This window comes from Pongo pygmaeus, chromosome 2 (genome assembly GCF_028885625.2).
Source record: "Pongo pygmaeus isolate AG05252 chromosome 2, NHGRI_mPonPyg2-v2.0_pri, whole genome shotgun sequence".
In the NCBI taxonomy this organism is placed as follows: Eukaryota; Metazoa; Chordata; class Mammalia; order Primates; family Hominidae; genus Pongo; species Pongo pygmaeus.
Window position 1 is genome coordinate 195,008,598 of NC_085930.1, and position 23,042 is coordinate 195,031,639.

The 23,042-nt window shown below is 40.3% G+C and overlaps 1 protein-coding gene across 8 annotated transcripts in view; it reads right to left on the reverse strand.

The window, feature by feature from the left end:
• Window positions 1-22,609, reverse strand: part of IGF2BP2 (insulin like growth factor 2 mRNA binding protein 2) — a 177,703-nt gene extending 155,094 nt beyond the window's left edge. For all 8 annotated transcript variants that reach the window (XM_063662496.1, XM_054483580.2, XM_063662494.1 and 5 more), the window contains exons 1-2: window positions 22,336-22,609; window positions 20,706-20,766 (exon numbers count right to left, since the gene is read on the reverse strand). In XM_063662496.1, coding sequence (XP_063518566.1) covers window positions 20,706-20,766; window positions 22,336-22,513 — 239 coding nt within the window. In that variant the 5' untranslated portion in view covers window positions 22,514-22,609. The remainder of the gene's footprint in view (window positions 1-20,705; window positions 20,767-22,335) is intronic.
• Between the last annotated feature and the right edge of the window lie 433 nt (window positions 22,610-23,042).

The following is a 23,042-nucleotide window of genomic DNA, read 5'->3' on the forward strand; positions in this document are numbered from 1 at the left end:
GTAAGGTGGAAAAGAAGCAGTTTGCCCAAGGTTTCTTTCTGCAAATTTGGAAATAACAGAAGATTCCTCAGAGCCGAGCTCATGAATGCAGGGACAGAGGGTTGGCCTCTTCTGTAACCTGTAGTCTGAGCCCCATTCTGGCTAATGCATTGTAGTGGGTGCTCAAGTCATGCTCTTCCAAGTTGAAATAACTTGTTGAATTCATTACTGGGTCTTGAGAACATTTTTTAAATTATTCACACACAATTTAGCATTCAGCAATTAATACAGCTGAGGAAACTGAGAGCTGGCAGGCAGTTAATTTCAAAACCCAATGCAGCATTACCAACTAGGTATAAAATATCTCTTACACACCCACCAGCCAGACAAAGCACCATCAAGAAAGTTTAGGTCTCTAAAGACCCTTGAGACAGAAAATATTCAGAAGGAAAAGCTTTTCTCAAGATGAGGACACCCACAAACACTTTCCTGTTGTTAGAAAGACTTAAATAAATGTAGAAGTTAAGTTCTGAGAGTAGCCTTTGGAGTGCTAATGTAGCAGGGGTGAGCCACCCGCCAGGCCAGTTATCCTATTTCTGACAAATGTAGTTTGCTAGACTTAATCTCAGAGGTTACCCACAGCACTTCTTTTTAAACTAAAATGTATCTTAATTTTATTTTTAGAGGGCAGAATGAAATGTCAAGTGATCAAACATTAAAATAGCCCCAAATCAGGATGGACGTGGTGGCTCACGCCTGTAATTCCAGCACTTTTTGAGGCCTAGGCGGGTGGATTACTTGAGGTCAGGAGTTCAAGACCAGCCTGGCTAACATGGTGAAACCCTGTCTCTAATAAAAATACAAAAAGTAGCCGGGTGTGGTGGCAGGTGCCTGTAACCCCAACTACTTAGGAGGCTGAGGCAGGATAATCACTTGAACCTGGGAGGCAGAGGTTGCAGCGAGCCGAGATCACGCCACTGCACTCCAGCCTGGACAACAGAGCGAGACTCCATCTCAAAAAACTAAACAAAATAAAATAGCCCTAAATTAAAGTATTACTGGTTACTGGTTTCTTCTTGGTAAATATTTCCCAAATAAAAGTACCGAAAAAAGAAGTATTTCCATTTTCTTTAATTGTAAGTATTCTGATCAAAGTTATTTTCATTTTATGTTGATTAAAGAATACTGTATTGCCATGATTTAAATTAAACGCTTTTGAATGGGTGGATTTTTTTAACCACTTTCTGTCACATGAAAGTAATTAAGACATCATCCTAACTTCTTCTAGCATAGGATGGCACCCAGATATTTGTGTCTCAATAGCACCAGAAACCTAAAATGAATCAAGATTGTAGTTCACTGAACAGTGAAATATTATTAATTCTAATTGTAATAGGACAGAACTGAAATTAATCTTTCCTTTAAAGGGGAGTAGGGGTACTCATTCAATAAAGGAATCAATATAAACAAGATCATAAAAGGGAAATAAGCTATTTAAACACATTTCAGGCTGGACGCAGTGGCTCATGCCTGTAATCCCAGCACTTTAGGAGGCCGAGGCGGGTGGATCACCTGAGGTCAGGAGTTCGAGACCAGCCTGGCCAACATGGTGAAAACCCATCTCTACTAAAAGTACAAAAATTGGCCAGGTGCAGCGGCTCACGCCTATAATCCCGGCACTTTGGGAGGCTGAGGTGGGTGTATCACAAGGTCAGGAGCTCAAGACCAGCCCGGCTGAGATGGTGAAACCCCATCTCTACTAAAAATACAAAAATTAGCCAGGCGTGGTGGCATGTGCCTGTAATCCCAGCTACTCGGGAGACTGAGGCAGAGAATCACCTGAACCCAGGAGGTGGAGGCTGCAGTGAGCCAAGATGGAGCCATTGTACTCCAGCCTGGGCAACAGAGCAAGACTCCGTCTCAAAAAAAAAAAAAAAAAAAGTACAAAAATTAGCCAGGTATGGTGGCGCACGCCTGTAATCCCAGCTACTCGGGAGGCTGAGGCAGGAGAATTGCTTGAACCCGTGAGGCAGAGGTTGCAGTGAGCTGAGATCGCGCCACTGCACTCCAGCCTAGGCGACAAGAGCGAGACTCTGTCTCAAACAAACAAAAAAAACCAAAACACACCACATTTCCCAAGTATTGATATATAACTGATATGCTGAATATAAGTCATTTTTTTCTATTCAATGAGAAGGTCCAGTAGGATTGTTTTTTAGCAACATTTTGTTAGTTTCCTCAGGTTACAATATTTAATTGAAAACAATATAAATTTTTTAAAATCTGCCCATTCAGGCATTCTACTAATTATCACTGCTCTTCCCTTTACCGCAACTAGCTTGAATCAATGAAGCCTCAATGTATTTAATTACAATCATAGGCCAGGCACCGTGGCTCACGTCTGTAATCCCAGCACTTTGGGAGGCAGAGGCAGGCGGATCATGAGGTAAGGAGTTCGAGACCATCCTGGCTAACACAGTGAAACCCCGCCTCTACTAAAAATATTAAAAAAAAATTAGCTGGGCGTGGGTGGCGGGTGCCTGTAGTCCCAGCTACTCGGGAGGCTGAGGCAGGAGAATGGCGCGAACCAGGGAGGCGCAGCTTGCAGTGAGCCGAGATCGCGCCACTGCACTCCAGCCTGGGCGACAGAGCAAGACTCCGTATCAAAAAAAAAAAAAAAAAAAATTACAGTCATAACCTCAGGCCACGAACTGAACAACATCCACCAATGTGATGGAAAATGCTCAACCATTTTCATTCCACTTTACGTAGATCCTAGGCTCTTAGGCACACACAGTGAATGTCTGAGGTTCAAGTATCAATTGTACTGGCCCAGAAGTATTTCTGAAAATCCAGTAAACACAGGTTTCCAAAGGCTGACAACCATACAACTAGAGTTAGCACATATCCAGGGGCCCTCAGAGGAGTGTGGTGCTAACTTGAGCTGTGGAAAGCCTCTGTGATGAGCTTTTGTAGGTAGAGAGACCTATGAGGCTTTCTCAGAAGGGCTGGGAAAGACTGCCTGGTTACCAAGTAAGAAATTTTCTCTTTCTACCTCAAATGGTGCTGTTCTTGACTTCAAAAACAAATCAAATGAAGGGCAAATTAAGGAAGAATAATCAAGACTGTGTGAGACCTGAACCGGTCACTGGAGGTGGTTTGGCCCACCACAAGGCTTCTGATTTTCCCTGCTCCCTTTCCCCCAGGCTGAGATTATACAAAGAAAAAAAGTCACTGAGAAAAAATGAGAAAAAAATACATTTCTTTGGGTGCATATCCACTTTAAAAACCAACAAGGACATAGAGTTATAGATCACATTTGACCCTCTGTGCTCACGGAATTCCCTGTTCATGCTCACTTTTAACCTCTTAACTCAGGAAGATTATAAAAATGTGAAGTAAATCTTTTTTTTTTCCTTTTTTTTTTTTTTTTTTTTTTTTTGAGACGGAGCTTCACTCTTACCACCCAGGCTGGAGTGCAGTGGCGTGATCTCAGCTCACTGCAATGTCCGCCTCCCGGTTCAACTGATTCTCTTGCCTCAGCCTCCCAAGTAGCTAGGATTACAGGTGCCCACCACCCCCCACCCCCAGCTAATTTTTGTATTTTCAGTACAAACAGGGTTTCACCATCTTGGCCAGACTGGTCTCGAACACCTGATCTCAGGTGATCCACCCGCCTCAGCCTCCCAAAGTGCTGGGATTACAAGCATGAGCCACTGCGCCCGGCCAAATGTGAAGTAAATCTTAAACTCAGTCTGCCCACTGAAGACAGTCAGGGAGTTCTCTCTAAACTCCCTAAAGCAGAAAAAAAAAAGTTTAACTATTATCATTTGACTGTTTTGTGAAAAAATATTTCAAGATTTTAAACTACAGACAGGTCAGGAAGTCACTTAAGAGCACACACAAGAGAGGCGGGAAAAGGATAACTTAGCATCTATTCTGGTTGACTAAAATATATAGACTACATAGAAAATTATATTTACCCATAGTGTTTTTTAAATCATAAAAAAGCATCTATCTATCCTAAAGAGTAAGCACTCCTAAGGGACTCTAATATTTTCTAAGCCTCAGTCTATACACATTCGAAAGGAAACAACCAAAATAACTTTTCACTTCACATAACTATCATGTTATCAGAACCTTTCAAAGAAAAGGTTACATGGGTTATGGGAATATGTAATGCAAATAAAGCAAGCATTGAGATTCAAAAAATTTAAAAACTTGACTATTAATACACTATACTTGACTGAAGTCAAAACAATGTAGGACATTCTATAGGCAAAATTCAGAGGTTTGCCTAAGTTTGGCAAAATGCTCACACAGAATGAATCATTTAACATCAACATGGATATGCTTGACATCAAAAACAACACAAAACACTATCAAATTTCTTCAAGAAAAGGGTTTCAAATACCATTATAAATATTTGCAATATTTTTCTAATATATAATAAAGGTAAATGCAAAAGATCTGAGGGCCTGATGCGTTGTAGTTTTAGCAGGGGAGAGAACTGGACTTGTTTGATATCAACATGAACACTCATTTTGCCTAAGATTTACTCATATTTGGTATAGTAAATGGCGCATTTCTTAGAAAACCAATGATTTTAAAGAAGGATAAATTTATTTTCCTCTTGTAGACCATGGCTAACCACAGTATGGCACAATTCTGGAGCAATCGGACCTCACCCAGATACAAAAATAGCAAAAAGGACTTCTGCTGCTGGCAGAAAAGTAACAAACAACTTTATTGATACTAGAAGGGCAGTGTTTTAAAATTTTCAATTAGGCACTGAAAAAAATCAGCTTTCTGAGATAATACAGAAAGGGAACAATTAAACTGTATTTTACAAAAGGTAAAGTAATTGAATCATTCTTCAGGGGAAAGAAAGGTGAAGAAAAAGAAAAAAAACCTGAGGTTGAATGCTAAAAATGTGACCCCACCTAAAGCACTGAGAACAATTTAGGCCTTAGTTCCCTAATTTATGAAATGGGGATAACAGTATCTTCCTTCCTCATTCTACAAAATGTGAAAATTCAGTAAGGATCATAAAAGAACTCAGTAATCAGTAATTATTACTACTGTTGTAAGAAATTCCAGTTTTACTCCAAAAGAGGTTAATTATAAATGTAAGGGGATTATTACTTTTTAGTATATGCCCCAAATTAAGTATCGTTTCAATTTGTTGACTTTTCCTAATTATTAAAAACCTAGATGGCTCCCAAAGATTTTCATCTCCTGGTATTCAACTTATTGAGTAATCCTTTCCCATAGAGTATGGGTTGGACTTCATGTCTCATGTTTAATGAAGAAAATAAGGCAGACTCAGTGACTGTATCATAAAAGAAAAGGTGATGTCACTCTCCTTGGCTTTCTTGTTTTATTCACTCTGGGGGAAGACTGTTGTCATGCTGTGAGGAACTAAGGCCTCCAGCCAACAACCACATGAGTAAGCTTAGTAGCCAACCTTCCAGCCCCAGCTGAGCCATCGGATGACTGTAAACCCAGATGGCAGCTTGACTGCCATCTCCTGAAAGATGATGAATCAGAACAATCCAGCTAAAATGCTGACATCGTCCTGATCCTCAGAAAACGTGTGAGATAATAAATGTTTGTTGTTTTAATTAGCTGGGTGTAGTGGTGCATACCTACAGTCCCAGCTATTCAGGAGGCTGAGGTAGGAGAATAGCTTGAGCCTGGGAGTTCGAGTCCAGCCTGGACAAGATACCAAGACCTCATTTCTTAAAAAAAAAAAAGAAAGAAAGAAAGAAAAATGCTTTAAATTGCTAATAGAGGCTGGGCATGGCCTCTTTCACACCTGTAATCCCAGGACTTTGGGAGGCCGAGGCAGGTGGATCACCGGATCACCTGAGGTCAGGAGTTCGAGACCAGCCTGCCAACATGGTGAAACACTGTCTCTACTAAAAATACAAAAAAAAATTAGCTGAGTGTGGCGGCAGGCACCTGTAATCCCAGCTACCAGGGAGGCTGATGCAGGAGAACTGCTTGAACCTGGGAGGCAGAGGCTGCAGTGAGCCAACATCACACCATTGCACTCCAGCCTGGGTAACAAGAGCTAAACTCCATCTCAAAAATACTAAATAGTAATAATTTTAAAAATTAAATTGCTAATAGATTACTAACACACAGCTTTTTAAAATTTTTTCTTTTTTCTTCTGAGACAGGGTCTCTCTCTCTATTACCCAGGCTGGAGTGCAGTGGCGCAATCTCAGCTCACTGCAATCTCTGCCTCCCAGGCTCAAGCGATTCTCATGCCTCAGCCTCCTAAGTAGCTGGGACCACAGGTGCATGCCACCACACCTGGCTATTTTTTTTTTTTTTTTTTTTATCATTTTAGTAGAGATGGAGTTTTGCCATGTTGGCCAGGCCGGTCTCAAATTCCTGGCCTCAAGCAATCCACCCGCCTCAGCCTCTCAAAGTGCTGGGATTACAGGCATGTGCCACCGCACCCAACCTAATAGAGAGCATTTGACAGCATTCTGCTTTGCAATTAAAATTTAGTCAGTCACTTCCTTGGTTATGTATGAATTACTTTGTCCATTGGTAGGTATTGTTAGACTTGTCTGGTTTTTTCACAGTAACTTTAGATGCTGTCTGCTTAATTTATTATAAACAAACATATCTTAAATCTGATTCTTGTATCCACCTATTATATTGCAATAAGCGAATAGCTAGTTGGGTTTTTTTGTTTTTTGTTTTGTGTTTTTTTGTTTGTTTTTTGTTTTTTCAAATAGGTTTTTCTTCTGTTATTCCCAGTAAATTTTTAATGGAATTTGACTTTCAGGGAGAAATACCTATGAGGAAAATTATATTTTCATGTAATCACACTGAATCTTATTCTAAAACCAACCTATTCTTACCTTATTTGATAAAAAAAAAAAAGAAAGAAAAGAAAGACTGATTTGCGAAACCTATTCTGGTTCCACCAACTCTAAAATTTTGCTTTCCAATGTTCATTTTGCAGCCCTGTGCAATTGTTCTTTGCAGCCGGCCTTATGAAGGTTTAAAGAACCTTCATACCTAAAATACCCATGAAGAGATGTTATTCCACTAAGGCCAAAGATTCACTCGCAAGTTTTAAAAGGCTGGGTACAGTGGCTCATGCCTGTAGTCCCAGCGACTCCGGAGCCTGAGGTGGGAGGATCACCTGAGCACTGGAGGATGAGGCTGCAGTGAGCCATGATTGCACCATTGCACCCTAGCCTGGGTGACAGAGTGAGACCCCCTGTCAGAAAGAAAGGAAAGAAAGAAAAAAGGAAAAAATTTTTTTAATAAAGTAAAAAGTTTTAAAAACCCATTCATAAAAAAGCAAAATCTTTCAACCACAATTTTCCCCCTCCATTCTGAAAATACAGAAGAAAAATAAGAGGAAAAGGGAAGAAGAAATAAAAGTAAATTTTTATCGATATTACAGCTTCAATCTTAATTTATTCAAAAATATTTCATGAACAGCCATTTCCACTATTCAAGGCACTCGAGGTGCATCTGTCCAAATAAAAAACAAGACCCAGCTCTCGTGGAACTTCAAATTTTTTAAATTCAAAAGACCAGTCCAGAAAATAGAGTTGGCTATTTTTGCAGAAGCATTAAGATCCATCACAAATTAGGGGAGCCAAATATTAATAAAATCCTGAATTCCCAGGCTCCTGTGTGCCACTCTTTTATGCCCTACCATCTATCATTTGCTAACCTACGTTTTCTAAGACACGCGCTTTACCTGACCATTATAAAGTGATTACTAATGAGTTATTTCATTCTGCATGTAAGTTACACATTTTTTTAAATGCTAATGCCAACTATCAGAGTAGTCTTGGACTTTTTTTTTGTTGTTTTATAAAAAGGTCCCTTAGGCAACTCGAAGTTTCCTTTCGTTTAGCCTTAATGATTATATTCTGCACCCAGGGAACAGAAGCAGAGTCCATATGGCCTTCAATTTCCTTAACTTAAATACAGAAAAGTGCAGCAGTAACCAAAACACTTTTCAAACTATTTAAAAGCACCACTTTTCACCACTGAATTTTTCTATGGCACACTGTGTGCTTTTAAAACAATTTGCCTTATATCAGACATTTAACAGGCAGAATGGCCACATGCAATGGCTCATGCCTGTAATCCCAGCACTTTAGGGGGCCAAGGCAGGCAGATCACCTGAGGTCAGGAGTTCAAGATCAGCCTGGCCAACATGGCGAAACCCCATCTCTACTAAAAATACAAAAATTAGCCAAGCGTGGTGGTGGACACCTGTAATCCCAGTTACTCAGGAGGCTGAGGCAGGAGAATTGCTTGAACCCGGGAGGAGGAGGTTGCAGTGAGCCAAGATCGTGCCACTGCACTCCAGCCTGGGCAACAGCGAGACTCTGTCTCAAAAAAAAAAAACAAAAAACAAAAACTAAAAAACAAACAAAAAAAACAGAACTACTCAAGTTTTTACTTTACAACGTGTTTTCTGGACACATGAGAATCAAATTTTCTTAGAAAGTGGCTTTAAAACATTATCTATAGTTGGCTTAGTGTTTAATTGGAGAGGGTGTAATTTAGATTGATTTGGAAACCTGTTCCTCCAATTACATGAAAATAGAGGCTTATTTTTTTTTCATAAACATGTATTATGAAATACTATATAAACTTACAGGACAGTCACATATTCAGCATATATATACATATTCTACATTTACAAAAGAATTTCAAATGGTTTAATATAACAGAAACACAATAAGATCATCACATAAAGATAAAAATGTAGGGTACTTTATAATGGAGAAAATAAAATAATTATTATTTTATTAATAAGTAAAATAATAATTAATGAAAAATGGCTACTGCAACTAAGACCTAATTTGATTTTGAGTTTCCAAACAGCTATCATCATTAGATAAGATCCATACGAGTTCATCCTGTCTTTCAAGAAAAGGACTTTTCCCTCTCACTCACAGACAAGCCTATGTGTAAGAGATACTAAACATAAAGGACAGTGTCTTCAACAACGTTTTGTAGAAGATACAGATTTTCATGTGGCAGAGACTGCAAACTGGCAACCCACGGGCCAGATTCAACCCACAGCTGTCTTTTTTTGACCTTCAGTGTCTACAAAAAATTTTGAATTGTTGCCAATATTTAAAACTTCAGATATTTAACATAAGAACTCTGACTTCCACCTTCTCTTGAAAAATCAGATTTGGGAACACTGGCCCTACATTTCCAAATGGCAGCAGTTGGCTGGAGCTAACTAATAGCTGTCCCTCCTGCACTATCCAGAACACCCTTGCCACCACTTACGTCATCCACTCCTGTAAACATATGGTGATCTCTTACAAAAATCTTACTACAAAAGTTGTGTGCAAAATACGAAACCATGGGTCTCTGAAGGCCAGTCTGTGGGAGGCTACAGTGATGGAGCACATGGCAGGGGACGGTGCTCAGAGTAGGGTGTCTCTCTCTCTCTCTCCCCCCCTCCCTGCCTGGGCATCAGAACCTCTCAGGGGATCTTTAACAACACGTAGCTAAATTCCAAGGACTTTCAGGACTTTCCAAGAGTCCTTGGCCATAAGGGAAGAAATCACTGAGAGAACAGTATTTTTACTGTTTTAAAGTAATATCCTGTTTTTGAACAAAAATCATGTATGTAGGACTGATACTGAGGGGGTGTGTATTAGAGTATCACGGCTTGTGACCTAGCACATTTGTCGGGCATTCGTTCTAACCGACTGAAAATGTTTTGAAGATCACTCCTGTGTTCGTGGAGTCCCATCTTACAGAACAGATAAGAGGAGGCTGCTCTGCCTCAAGAAGGATTAGCAAGCCAACCCTGCTTCCACCTCCTGAAGCAAAAACTTGTTTTCGATGAATGAATGGGTCCCGTGTCACCATGCCCATCACTCTTCAAAGGCAGTTGACTCTAATGGCTCTGCCAAGAGCCGGAGCGCAATCACTGGCCAAGGAGCTCCCTGGAAAGTTCCTGAAGGGCATGCATTCTATGTTGTTGACTATAGAAAAATCCATAGATTTAGTAGTCTGGCATGCAGTTGGCAAAGCAGATACTTGTTACCAAAATGAAAGTGACAAGAAATAGACGGCCATTCCATGGAAAGCAGATGTAGGAGTAACAAGGGCAGGGTCTAAACTTTCCTCAAGAAAGGGCTTTGGGTCAAATCAAGGAATGGACTGAAGACTCAGAATTACACACTTTACACACTGTAGGGTGGGTGCTTACAAACTGTTTTAAAGCAGCAAACCCCTTTTCTAAACCAAATTTTAGACTCAACTCCAATTCTGTATATAAAACAGCAACAAATGCAGCTGTCTTCGTATTGCGCAGTGGGTAAGAAGCCAGGATTCCCATGTACGTACATCCATTCGTCCTTCCCATAAATTTGGCATCTCCTTGGAATCCTAAGGCTCTATGGAACAGTGTTTAATAAAAACTGCCATAGAGAATAAAAGATACAATGTTGGCCTAGAAATTTATAAGGCAGGTACTAACACCATGACCACAATCGATACATGTGAACTAAAGCCACTGATCAATTTCAATATCTAAATCATTTTTTTGAAACCATTATTGAAACAGACACAACATACCATTAATATGCAAATCAGTGAACAAAGAGCTAACTTCCCTGGCAACACTCTCGTGATGTAGAAATAATTATATTAGAACCAATCACCTGTTCCTGGGCCCTTTGTAACTCTTAAAATGCCTTTTCGACTTACCTACTTTACAAATCTAAATCTCTGTCTTCTTTAATTCAAATAATTGAGTAACCAGTACCTTTGTCATTTCAAATATTTTAAGAAGAAAAATATATAAACATTTTAAAAAATAATAAACAGCCAAAAATTTTAAATATTAAGCAACTAGTATTTTGCTCTCTATTCCTTAAAAGGGAGAATCAATTCCACATTTTTCAATATCTGAGCTTAAAATTTGGTTTCTCAAATCCTTGATTTCATCATCTTTAGTGGTGGCACAACTCAGGGAGTTTTACAAGGCTTAGTTTACAAATCCAGTGTCCATGACTTGAAGACATCACTATCAGTTCGAAAAGAAAGGGGTAAACAGTAGTACAGCTGGATCCAGGAGAGAGGCCAGATTATTTATGCATCCACAACATTATTTTCTATCCGTCAATGGTTTAAAAACAAAAAATAAAGATGTTTTCCCTTTCCAAAGAATAAATACAACTGCACTTCAGGGGAAAAAAGTAACCCAATTTTCAACCACTTACAAAAGCCTACAACGTTAGACCCCTACGACCATCGAAGCTCATGTGTCTGCTGCACATTCCAAGTAAGTGTATGCCACAGAACCCATACATTCCAACACATTGAGCAAGCACACACATGCCTTGCCGGCTTCCCCAACCCTCGGCCAACCAGGGGGCAATGGGGCTGCAGGCAGGCCTACACACCAGGCACCACACTGCCAGCCCTTTCCAGCCATCCCCAAGGAAATGCAAAGGAGAAGGAGAATGAGAGAGGAAGTGGCCGGTGTGAGGCCTTAGAGAAAGAAATGCAAAACCTTTTTTGGGGCAGGGCAACCACATACTCAGAGTTTTTAAGTGTCAAAGAAAAGAATACGTTGTGTGAGACTCCCAGTCCTGCTGTCACCATTGGAATCACTTACTATCTTCCACACACTATCAGTGAGGACCAGTCTTTGCCACGTGCTCTAGAAGTATAGAAAGAAAACGCAGAAGCTGTACACATGGTTTAGTCACCTACACTTCTATGGTCTCCTCCTTTCTCCTCTCCTCCCTCCCTTTCCCTCCTCCCTTCCTTCTTTCTTAATAATTTAAGAGGCTTAACTGCACTTTTTCAGTGTTAAACTGTTTTTATCATCTACCTCTGACTCTCTTAAATAAAGAGGCACAAAACATTTTACTTCAAAACCTTATTCATACAATGATAAAGAAAAACATCCACTGAAATTTCAAAGTATGCACTGTTAAAAATCACAAAGATCAGTAGGGACCAAAGTAAAAGGTCTCCATGTAATCCAAAAACACTATATAGCCTATCCTCACATAAGCTTTTTCAAAAACACCCTCTATTTCATGAATTGGTATGAGGTTAACCTGTCCAAAGAATCACCACTCGATTTTTTGTTTCATTTTTCAAAGAGAAAGAAAAGATATAGTAATAAAAATGTCTTTCCTGGTAATTTTTAAAGCTCTATTAGAGGTTCTCGACTGAGGAAAGTAATTATTTTATCTCATAAATTATATAAAATTATGTTCTTGTCAAAAAGCATGGCGTCTATCTAGAAGAAAACCTCTTATATATCTCATTTCATTGGTGGTTTAACTGTATCTTAAGTCCTATGTTACTAAACAAAAAAAGTAACAAAATGCATGAGATAAAAAAGTAACAAATGCATAAGATACTTAAGTATTGTATCAAAAAGTGCTTTCACTGACTTTTTCACGTGTCAAAGAGGTTTAAAATGTTCTGTTAATAAGGTGAACCATTTTCTAAAAAGTAATTTACAAAAATTCCATTATTTTCCTTAAGACATAGATATTTTAAAAAATACATATAAAAATGAAAGCATGCCAACCTTTGTGCAATATTCTGTATCCTAAACAAAAAAACCTCAAGTTTTTTTTTCAGGATTTGAAAATATATATATATCTGGGTCAAAGGCATGGAACAGGCCCTCCTCCCACACTGCATACATGTATGTTTTTACACTTAACTGTCAACCACAATGATTTTTTAAAAAAACCTCTTTCTCTTTATATAATTATAAATGCTTCTACTATAGGACTACTTCAAGGAAGTTCCTTCAAATTATGACTAACACTTTTAATTCTTTTCAATTATATTAAATTAAAAATATACTGAACTTCAGTTCCTAATCTTTCTCAGCATAGGTTTTATATATGGAAATTTTCTCTTATTCCAAGTTAGGAATAATATACAAAGTTACTCTATAGCCTGTATACATATTATCACAACCTTCTACTTCATTGCTAAGGTTCTGTTGCAGTATTCAAATGAGATGGACAACAAGCCACTGCCTTCTGAAGTTATGGTCAGGAGCAAGGAGTTATTTTAGAGTCTGAAGCTTTAGACCCTTTGTGTAAGAAGGATAAAGATGGGTCTCTTCAGGCTGTGGGGAGGATAAAACAGGAAGCCTAGTCCAGTGCCTAGCACATAGCAGCCACCCAGTATTAGTTACCTCTCTTCCTCTCCCCCATCTCCTGAGTCAGAATTCCACGGAAAATGCCATATCCCACTCTGGACTGTACTAACTCGAAGAAATGCATGGGGAGTTGGAAATAACCTTCTTTCACCTATTTTTTTCCTTGATAATTCCTCCCTCCCTCCCACCAGCACCATAAACAGTCCATAAGAGTTAAAGGAAACGAAGATAAATGCAGGAAAAGTTTACAGTTGAGGGGAAATGAACTGTACTTCACATGCTTCATTATTTAGCATATTTTTTTATGCGATTGTAAAATTAATAAAGAACTCAGAACTTTATGGATACTATCCCTATTTAACACTCACCCCATACTCAAGAGAGTATGAGAGGCCCAAGGCCTTATTCAGTACAGAAAGTGACGTAGAGAAAGATACCACCTCTGGGAAAGACCTGGCAGTTCCTACCAGGGAAACACGTAAACCACAACACAGCCCTGACCTCTGCAACAGGCTGTCTGAACCCCGTGAAGAACCCACCCAGGAGATTCCTTGAGCTAGACTTTCATTTACCACATGGCACATAGTCTTGACCCGGGTGACAGTTCGCTGTCTAATCTGTGTGGCTCAGATGTTGAAAGAAATGTTTGTCTTGTTATGTCAGGAACACAACCGCCGAAAAAAGCAACATAACAACAACAACAACAACCCCACAACCTGCTTAGGTATACTCCCCACTTCTGTCTGTGGGCAAGCACAGAGATGGGAAGACGTGCAATGCTACTTTTAAAATTACCTCTATTTCTAATTATTTTTTTCTAAAAACTATAGCAAAGTACAGATCACTCAGACTGATGTAGCATCATTGCAAAGGTTCAATTCACAAATGTATTTTCATATATTTCTACCACCCTCGAATAGCACTCTTCAAACTTTGTAACACATTCAGCTGACTTCTTTAATGTAAAACGTTAAATGGAGAGGAAGTACAGTGGAGCGAGACTCAGGGACCTCAAAAGACCTGGGTTCTAGCCCTACCACTTAATTAACAGTCATGTGGCCTAAACAAATTATTAAGCTTCTCTGGGACTGGGTTTCCTCATCCAAAAAAAGAGATAATATCAATTGTCCTATTTTTCACAAAATTATTATTTGGAATAAACGAAATAATGTGTCAAAGAGGCTGGAACAGCATCAGTACTGTATGACTATTAAGACGCAGGCACAAAAAATACTCCTCCCTGAGATAATACTACTACCATTGTTTAAATATCAATACATGAAATCATCAACCTTTCTGATCACATTTAAAACAAAAATTTAAAAATTCAAGCTTCCCACTACAGCAAATCCTTACTTTGAGACACATTAATTATATGACAATAAGAAAAACTGAAAATATAATTCTTATTGCAATGTTCCCATAGAAATTTTTCTGGTCATTAGATGCAACATTTATGATGATATGGGTAAATAAGAGCAAGCTCAAAACATGCATCAGAACTCTTAATTTTCATTTATCAGACTTATTAAAATATCTGCTTTATTTATGAAATGTCCTTGACACAAAGCAGAATGGGAAAATCCTAACTGAATGTTCACATTTTCAGAAATAAAGTGTAGAACAGATAAATGATGAGGAATAAACAAAATGTATCTCAAAAATACAGATATTATTTAGTGAAAAGCAGAGGCTTGGGGAGGAGACATAACTATCAAATGATGGAACAGGGCTAGCTTTTGGGCTTGAATGCCTCCTATTAATGCAAAAGCATCCATTTTCACTGTTGTACTTATTCTATCTCAATATACCATCAAACTCTAAACCAAATTAAAGAAATAATTATTGTATTCCTTCTTCTCTTTGGCAGCCAAGCAACAGAATCTGAAGTTTTCTACAAAAGAAAATAATTTTTCTTCACTATTTTATGGAGAGACCAGACTGAAGTCCATGATCAAAACAGGAAAAGTAAAACCTTAAAAATAATGCTCTGAGCACTCTGCAATTTTGCTGCCTAAAATAGAACCCATAGAGTCCATGCCACCAAATGAAAATTATAAGTTTGTAAGCATGAAGTCAAATTATAAAGTAAAAGTTTTAAAATGTTTTAATGGTGATGATAAATGGGAGGAAAGACTTATCTTCGTTGGTAGGTGTTTGCTGTTTATTCGCTATTATTTGTTCAATGATACTGCTTTTGAATGAATACCCAAAATAATTTGAACTTGAATTTGAATATAAGAAGGATAAAACTTTACTAATAAATTCTGGGGGCATGTTTTGTTAAACAGAACACTCCCATCTCTCAATTTAAGAAGTTAATCATAGCTTTTGAGAGATAATGCTTTTGACAGAAAGTTTTAGAGCATGAACTCTTTAAAAATTAGCTTAGCCAAGCCCACTACTTTCTAACACTGAAAAGAACACTGAAGACTTTTGTGATGTTTAAATATAATTTTTAAAATTATATTTTGAAATGTATAATTCAACATTTTTAAGTCTCCAAAGAAACTATTTCAATATAACGCTTCTTCTAATGAAGTTTACTGACAGCACTTGTGTTATGCAAAATACCATATTGCTTTTCAAAGTATAGAATTTCTAAATGAAAGTGCATATTCAAATCTTGAATTTTCTGACACTTAAAAAAATGGCTTATAAAATCATCAAAGCCTTCACAGAATCTTTTGTGACAGGGGATAGCCAAGTGAAAAGGAAGGAGGGCAGATGCTGCACTGATGGTCCTTTCAGTAGCATGCTCACTGTAAAACCTACTCCAGGTACCTGTAACTTGGCTTTCACAACAAGGTTAACCACCTACAAGAGTTACTCATCACTCAAGGCAAATATCACTGCACTTGATTCCCTTTGCCACAGGTTTCAATCACCAAGTAACTTTCTTGAGCCTTGCCAAGACTGAATTCCAGAGCAACTGTTGTTCAATTAAAGATCTCCTGCTCCCTTTTGATACCATCTACCTGAAACTGTCCCCCACAAAAAACATACACACACTTGGACGTACACCACTGAAACAGAGAGAGGAAACATTTAGCTCAAATAATATCCTCTAACAATTCTGACCAATTGCTCATCTACTTTTGAGGGTTTCATAGAGGACTTGGAAGAGTGATTCAGCTACAGACAGCAAATATTTAGAAAAGCTTGAAAGTATCAAATATATAAACAGTTCCTGTAGAAATCTGGTTTTCATAGCTTTTTTGACTTTTAATAAATGTGCCTAAGTCACTATCCTTTTATGCATAATTCAAAATCATTTACATTTCCCCAACACAGTACTTGAAAATCTGGAGCAACCTCCACACATTAAAAAAACACAAAAACCATGTGTTTACTCAAAATAATAGTGAAATGATAATTTTGATATGCAATTTGTTCTAAATCTTTTAAAAATATTTTAAAAGTTAAATGCGTTTTCTCTTAAAGAAAACATATTGCACTTTAGATCATCAAGTATAAAAGGCTTTGTACAAATATTACTAATATCCTCTCATCTTCTCTCTACCAAAGGATAATCTCAGGTTAACATAATAAAAAACAAAATGCTTAGAACATCTCTTACTGGTCATCTTATACCTGGCCATACGTATAAGGAAACACATGAAAAGCACCATTTGACAGCTGCACTACATATCACAAATCACCTTTTGGAATTAATGTTTAGGTGTTTAGCCATTAAATAGTTTTATAAATTGTTATATTACAATTTAAAATTTTTATGTATTTGGTGAATTGAAAAAAATCAAGCAAACCATAAAATCTATTTTGATGTATAAATCTCATTGGTTTCTAATATTTAATTAAATGATGTAAAAGCATCAAATAACCAGTCTTTTAAAAATGTAAACTAGAATTTTTAACCAATATCACCAAGTTCACCTTTTTCTGTATTGCTTCTATTTTAACTCTAATACTTATCTCTTCGAGGTCACAATATGCAACTCTCCAGGGTATTACCTAGCACTATGTGAAAAAATTACTAACATTTTTTTTTTCTGGGAAACTAAAAGTTTAACTCCAAAGCCAAATCAAAAGTAACCTTACAGTTTAATATCATATATTCTGTGTTAATATATGTTATATCTACACATGGAATCTATGTAAGTAAATGCAGGTATTAATTTCTAAGTCAACAAATTCTTAAAGTAGGAAGGTACCACACAATTTTAACCTAATAAAAGTCATTTCTGTTTCTAGAAAATTAAAAATTGATGCAGCAAAAGACTGCAGCAGGGAGGGCCTGAGATTGGATGTTTTTTTTCTTCTTTTTGGTATTTAATTCAACTATACACAATGTAGTACATACAAGCAAAATACAATTGAGATACTGTTTTCTTTAACATTCCTATAGGAGACCAAATTCATTTGCATTGGAGTGAACACAATTACTGATTTTTAACTCATGAAAGACAAATTCATAGCTTTTTCCTACACTATCTCATAGTATTCACACCATCTCAGCGAAAGAATGTCTAGAACCACTTAGTTACTTCCTAGAGGTGGGCAGAAATTGCATTTTTCAAAGTTTTGTTTCTCACAGAATCATTCAACTTGAGGTACAAAAGCACATTCAAGTTAACATGTCTTAGTTCAAAACAAGGCATGCAGTGTGTGTGTGTGTGTGTGTGTGTGTGTATACATATATATATATGTGTATACACACACACATAATTTTTAAGTTAACCTTCATCAACACCAAAAATGAAATTTCTGTCAAGGAAGTTTCCAAAACTTTTAACAGCATTTTAAAGCTTACCAGTTTTTTCCTCTTTAATAAACATTTGACCATATGTACTATCAAGAAATATTAACAGAGAAAAAAGATTCAAACACTTTTATTCAACAGAGCCTGAAACCAACTTACAAAGAGAAATAAATGCTTTATGTGTGGTTGACATTAGAATAATTTGCATTTAATAAGAATAAAACATACGCTGCAAAAAGAAAAGAGTTTTCTATTTCTAAGTGACCCTGAGAAAATAATGGCATCTAGTCTATTATGCTATTATAAAATGATGCCAGAATATTTAACAAAAGATACAACTGGTAAGTAAATGGCATGCCAATAATTTCCTAAGATAAAAATATCTCCTCCCAAACTATCATTAACCTTAAAAAATCTATTTGAGATATAGATATTAAAACTAATTCTTGAGAAATCAAAGAAATCACTACAATACAAAGAAAATGCACTCAATTGTTGAATGATTTTTAAGTAAGCAAGCAATGAGGATGAACTATTTTCTTCCCATTTTCATTTCAACTAACACAAAAACCACATATAGAATTGACTTAACACTGCCAAATTTACTTCTAACTTGTTAATATTCATCAAAATGCAACACAAGAACACCAAAATAGTCTCCATATAACATAAAAGCTTTGGTTTCAAATGTCACAGTACCCTGGATTTAGACAGCCATCAACGTGGTAGTGTCCAGGACATGAGAACATACAGCTGCTTCATCCCTGAAGTCTGATCTCAGTACACAATACCGGTCATTAGCTATCTCTCCCTTAGCCTGCAGTACAAGTAGCTAATTTCTGCATTTAAACTAATAAAGGAAAGGAAAAAAAAATTAAAACCATCCAATCAGGAATGATGCAACTCCTCTAGTGCAGCAGCTTATGCATACATTTGGAATGTTAAACATTTTCAGTGTAGTGAATCATACACAGCGTATTTTAATCTACCTCCTGGGTATTTCACATCGCCCACATGTTCAAAGAAATCATCAACTACTAGGGCTGTATAAATCCTAGATTGCTCTTAATTAAATTTATACTAAAAACTGGGGACATGCCTTTAATTCTGAACTCTTAAACAGAACAAAATTACTTAAATGACACTCCGGCTAACAGCAAATAATCTGCATTTTGAAAGAAAAAAGATAAAAAGTAGTACATTTGTGAGAAGTTTTAGGAGCTGTTAATAACTTTAGATAAACCAGTATTTCACATATACTACAAAATTAAATAATGCACACTGCAACATGAAATGAGACACCAACTAACAAAGATAAAATTCTAGTAATTTTTTTTTTACTAATTATAACCCCCGAAAGTATTCATAACCGCAAACAGCCAGCAGAATTAGACATTTATAGAAACATACTGTATCAAATACTTGGGGTAGTTATTTCACTGTTCAATATATTCATTCTGCAAATTTTCAAGTGTTGTGAGATAGTAATTTATATTTGTTGTAAATAGTTAATATATCAGAAAGCTTCAACTTGGACTTCTCAAGCAAAAAATATTATTTTAAAGAAAAGTATACAAATTTAGAATACCTTATTGAAAACCAATTGGTTACACATTACATCTTTCCCAATAGAGGAAAGAACTAGCTTAATATTACACATGAAACTGAAAATCATAACTCACCTTTTTTAAATTAAAAAAAAACAGAATTTAAGTAATTTTCTCATATGCCACAGAGGTCATTTGCAAACAAAAGTTATTCTGTTGCTTACTTAAAATAAAACATATCTGGAAACGTGGCACACAATTTTTAAAAATCCCTTCAGCAACATATCTAAGTATTTCTAAAATTAGGGTAGTTTGTTTTAAAATCTACTCAATCCTGGCAAAAATCAGGTGGTTAAACTATTGACTGATAAACTGTAAAGGTGGCAATCAAAAACTTCACTGAACAGCTCCAGTCCAGCTACTTAATGACTAATGGTGAAGAAATGTATGTGAATGGGATATAAACTAAGTTTCGACACACAGCAGAAGAAAAAAATTTAGAATGAGTAATAAAGGGCCCAAATTTAAAGTCCACAATAAACTTTAAACAAAGATGTTTTCTCTTCTCTTCTCATGTTAGCAAATCACTGTGGAGAAATCCAACCTCCACAAAACTTGTTACTCCGTCATTAACAACAGTGCACTTAAATATAACTATAGATTTCACAAGGGTATTTATTTTAGCCGCAAACATTTCTTACAAGCAACAACAACAAAATGCTCAGAAGCTATACTCAGTAGTCTGTGACTGAAAAAGTCCGGCTTTTAACTGCCATCCAATCCAAACAACCCACTTCTTTAGAAAGCTATGCAAAATATTGACCCCTTACTGAATTATTTTACTATTCAACATTAAACTATCTAAAAGAGAAAAGTAATTAATCGCTAAGTTTAGTTAAGCAATTTAGCTGACATAGTAAATATTTACTCTTCACATCTCACAGGAAGTCTTGACAAGCATTTGCTGCTATTCTGCTGGGGGTAGGGGCGGGAGGTGGGGGTGGGAGGTAATTTTTGATAAACAAGTTACAGGGTCCCAGCGAACTGAACATAGCTAGTGTTCGCCACCCCGACCCCAAATTAGGCACCAGATATTTTCCAAGAACAGTAAACACCTTATATAATGAAAGTAAAAAAAAAAAGTAGCTTTCTAAACTATGTATCTCCACTAACAAAACAAACAAAAGCCCCTTTAAAAACTACCAAGAGCACGTTTTTTAAAGCTGTGTGTACGTTTTTTACTTATACGTAAGGCCAATCGCAAAAAAAAAACTAAGCAAAGTATATTTACCTTAGCTTTTTAGAGACTGAGTAATCAACTTCCATGATTTTCCCATGCAATTCCACTTTACCTTTAAAACAGAAATTAAAGCACTCAGAACCTTGCTTAGATCAAGCCCGCGGGGGTCTAGGAGGGGCACGCACGGAACTCCACGCTCGGGCTCCGCCTTCGGGCGCCCCCAAGGGGTCTCCTACCCGGATCGAGCTGGGCGAACTTGGTTCCCAGTGGAAAGAAAGGTGGGCGCCCGGTGTCTCGGGACAAGGCGAGAAGGGTGCGAGCCCGGGTGGGACCCCAGGTATAGCCGTGGGTGGCATTACCGGAAAAACAAATTTAATAAAGAGCGGCGCCAATTTGAAAGGATGAGCTCATTTGAAACTCAAGCTGCAGGGCTGGCGCGGCCCCGCTGCTCTCCCGGCCCCCACCTCTCCATTCCGCTAATCCGGGGCCCGAAGGCTCCACCGGGCTCCCCTCCCTGCCCTCTCCTCCCGGTGGCCCCGAGAAAACGAGCCGAAGCCCCCCGGAGTCCGCCGCAGCGAGAGCCCTGTCCCTGCCCGCTCCTGGGTGTCACCTTGGCCTCGCCGCCGCCCCGCCCCCACTCCACACGCCGGTGGGGAAGGGGCTCCTGCCGGGCAGGGGTTCGGGGGGCGCCGGCCGGGGCCCGGGGGCCCGCGCGGCTGGGAGCGGAGCGTGTGCTGGGGAGAGTTGGGGAGTGCGCGCGCGCGTGTGTGTGTGTGTGTCGCTCTCCGTCTCCTGTCTGGGCTCCAGCGCGCTCGCGGGCCCCCCGGTCGCCTCTTTCCCGGTTCTCAACCCTGGCCCCCACCGAGTTGAGACAGGGCACCTCGTAAAAAGGTGCTTCTGGCCGAGCGGGAGGCGGGGGGACGGGCGGCGGAAAGCCCCCAGCCCCGAGTTCTTCTCAATAAAATCGGACAAAAAATTCAGAGAAAAATAGGAGCGCTTGAGAGAGCAAGCGAGAGGGGACTGAGGTTCGGGAAAGGACCGAGGGGATGTGCCGTCGTGCGAGGGCTGGGGCTGGGGGAGCCCCGAGATCTCGAAGGGGGTCACCAGGGTGGCGCCGAGGGGGTGCCAAAAGTGGGGGGCCGTGGGGCGAGGTGGGGAGGGGGCTCGAAAGGAGAGTGCGGCTCAGGAGACGCCAGAGGGCGAGAGGTTCTGGGCACGAGGCACTGGAAGAGAGAAGGTCCGGCCAGGGGAGGAGGAAGAGACGCTGGATTTGGGGAAGGGGGGACCCTGACAAAGGGGGTGACAGGAAGGTCAGGGGAGAAGTGAGACGGGGGACGCTCAAAGGGTGGGGGGCGGGGAAGCTCAGAGCAGCCCGGGGCGCCAGGGGAACGAGGGGTGCCCCTAAGGAGCCGGCGAGCCTCGGGAGCCCTCGAAGCGGCACGGGGGGCGCCCCAAGGCTGCGGCCCCGAGGGCGAGGGCAGAGTCCAGAGCTGTGGGGGGAGGGGAGCGGGCCGTCCCAGGAGCGGGCCGGCGGCGAGAGTTGAGGGTCTGGTGCGTGGAAGTGAGCGTGCGGGCGCAGGAGCCGCCGCCGGGCGCCGCCCGCCGGACTCGGCCTCCCTCCCGGCGCCGTCCCGGCCTGAGCGGGGCGAGGCGGGGGGAGGGGGCCGCGCTGAGTGCTCACCCGAGAGGGTCTCGATGGCGCGGATGGCCCAGTTCTGGTCGGGGTAGTCCACGAAGGCGTAGCCGGACTTCAGCAGGACCTGTCCCGCCAGGGGCAGCTTCCTGTCCCCAAAGAGCTGCCGGAGGTCGTCAACGGTGACGGCGGGGCTCAGGTTCCCGATGTAAAGCTTGTTCATCATCCGTCTCTTCCCCGAGAGCCCGCGGCTCCCCCGGCCCGGTACCCGGCGCTCCTCGCCTCCTCCGCTGCCCTCGTCTCTCCTCCTCCTCCGCCCCCCCTCCCCGCCCTCCGCCCGCCCGCCACCCACCCCCACCCTCAGCCTGGCTCCCCCCACCGCGGCCGGCCCGGCCCGCCCGGGGGCAGAGGCGGAGGCGGGGACTCGGCGCGGCTGCCTCCTCGGGGCAGAGTCCCGGGCCGGGCGGCGGCGCGCGGACAAAGCGCTCTCTCTGCCTCCCTCTCTCTCCCTCTCAAGGCGGTGGCGGGAGGAGGAGCAGCGGCGGGCGGCGGCAGCGCACCCCGCGTGTGTCTGTGTGAGAGTTTGTACGGGCGTGTGCGCAGCCGAGAGGGAGCGAGCGAGCGCCCCCTCCCCGCCCCGCGCCGCTGCGCCCCTCGCCTCGCGCCCACCGCGCTCGGCAGTGGCTGCTCGGGCTCCGGCCCCGCGCCAGGCGGGCGGAAGCGGGTCGCGGCCCCGGGCTGGGGCTCCGGGCGCC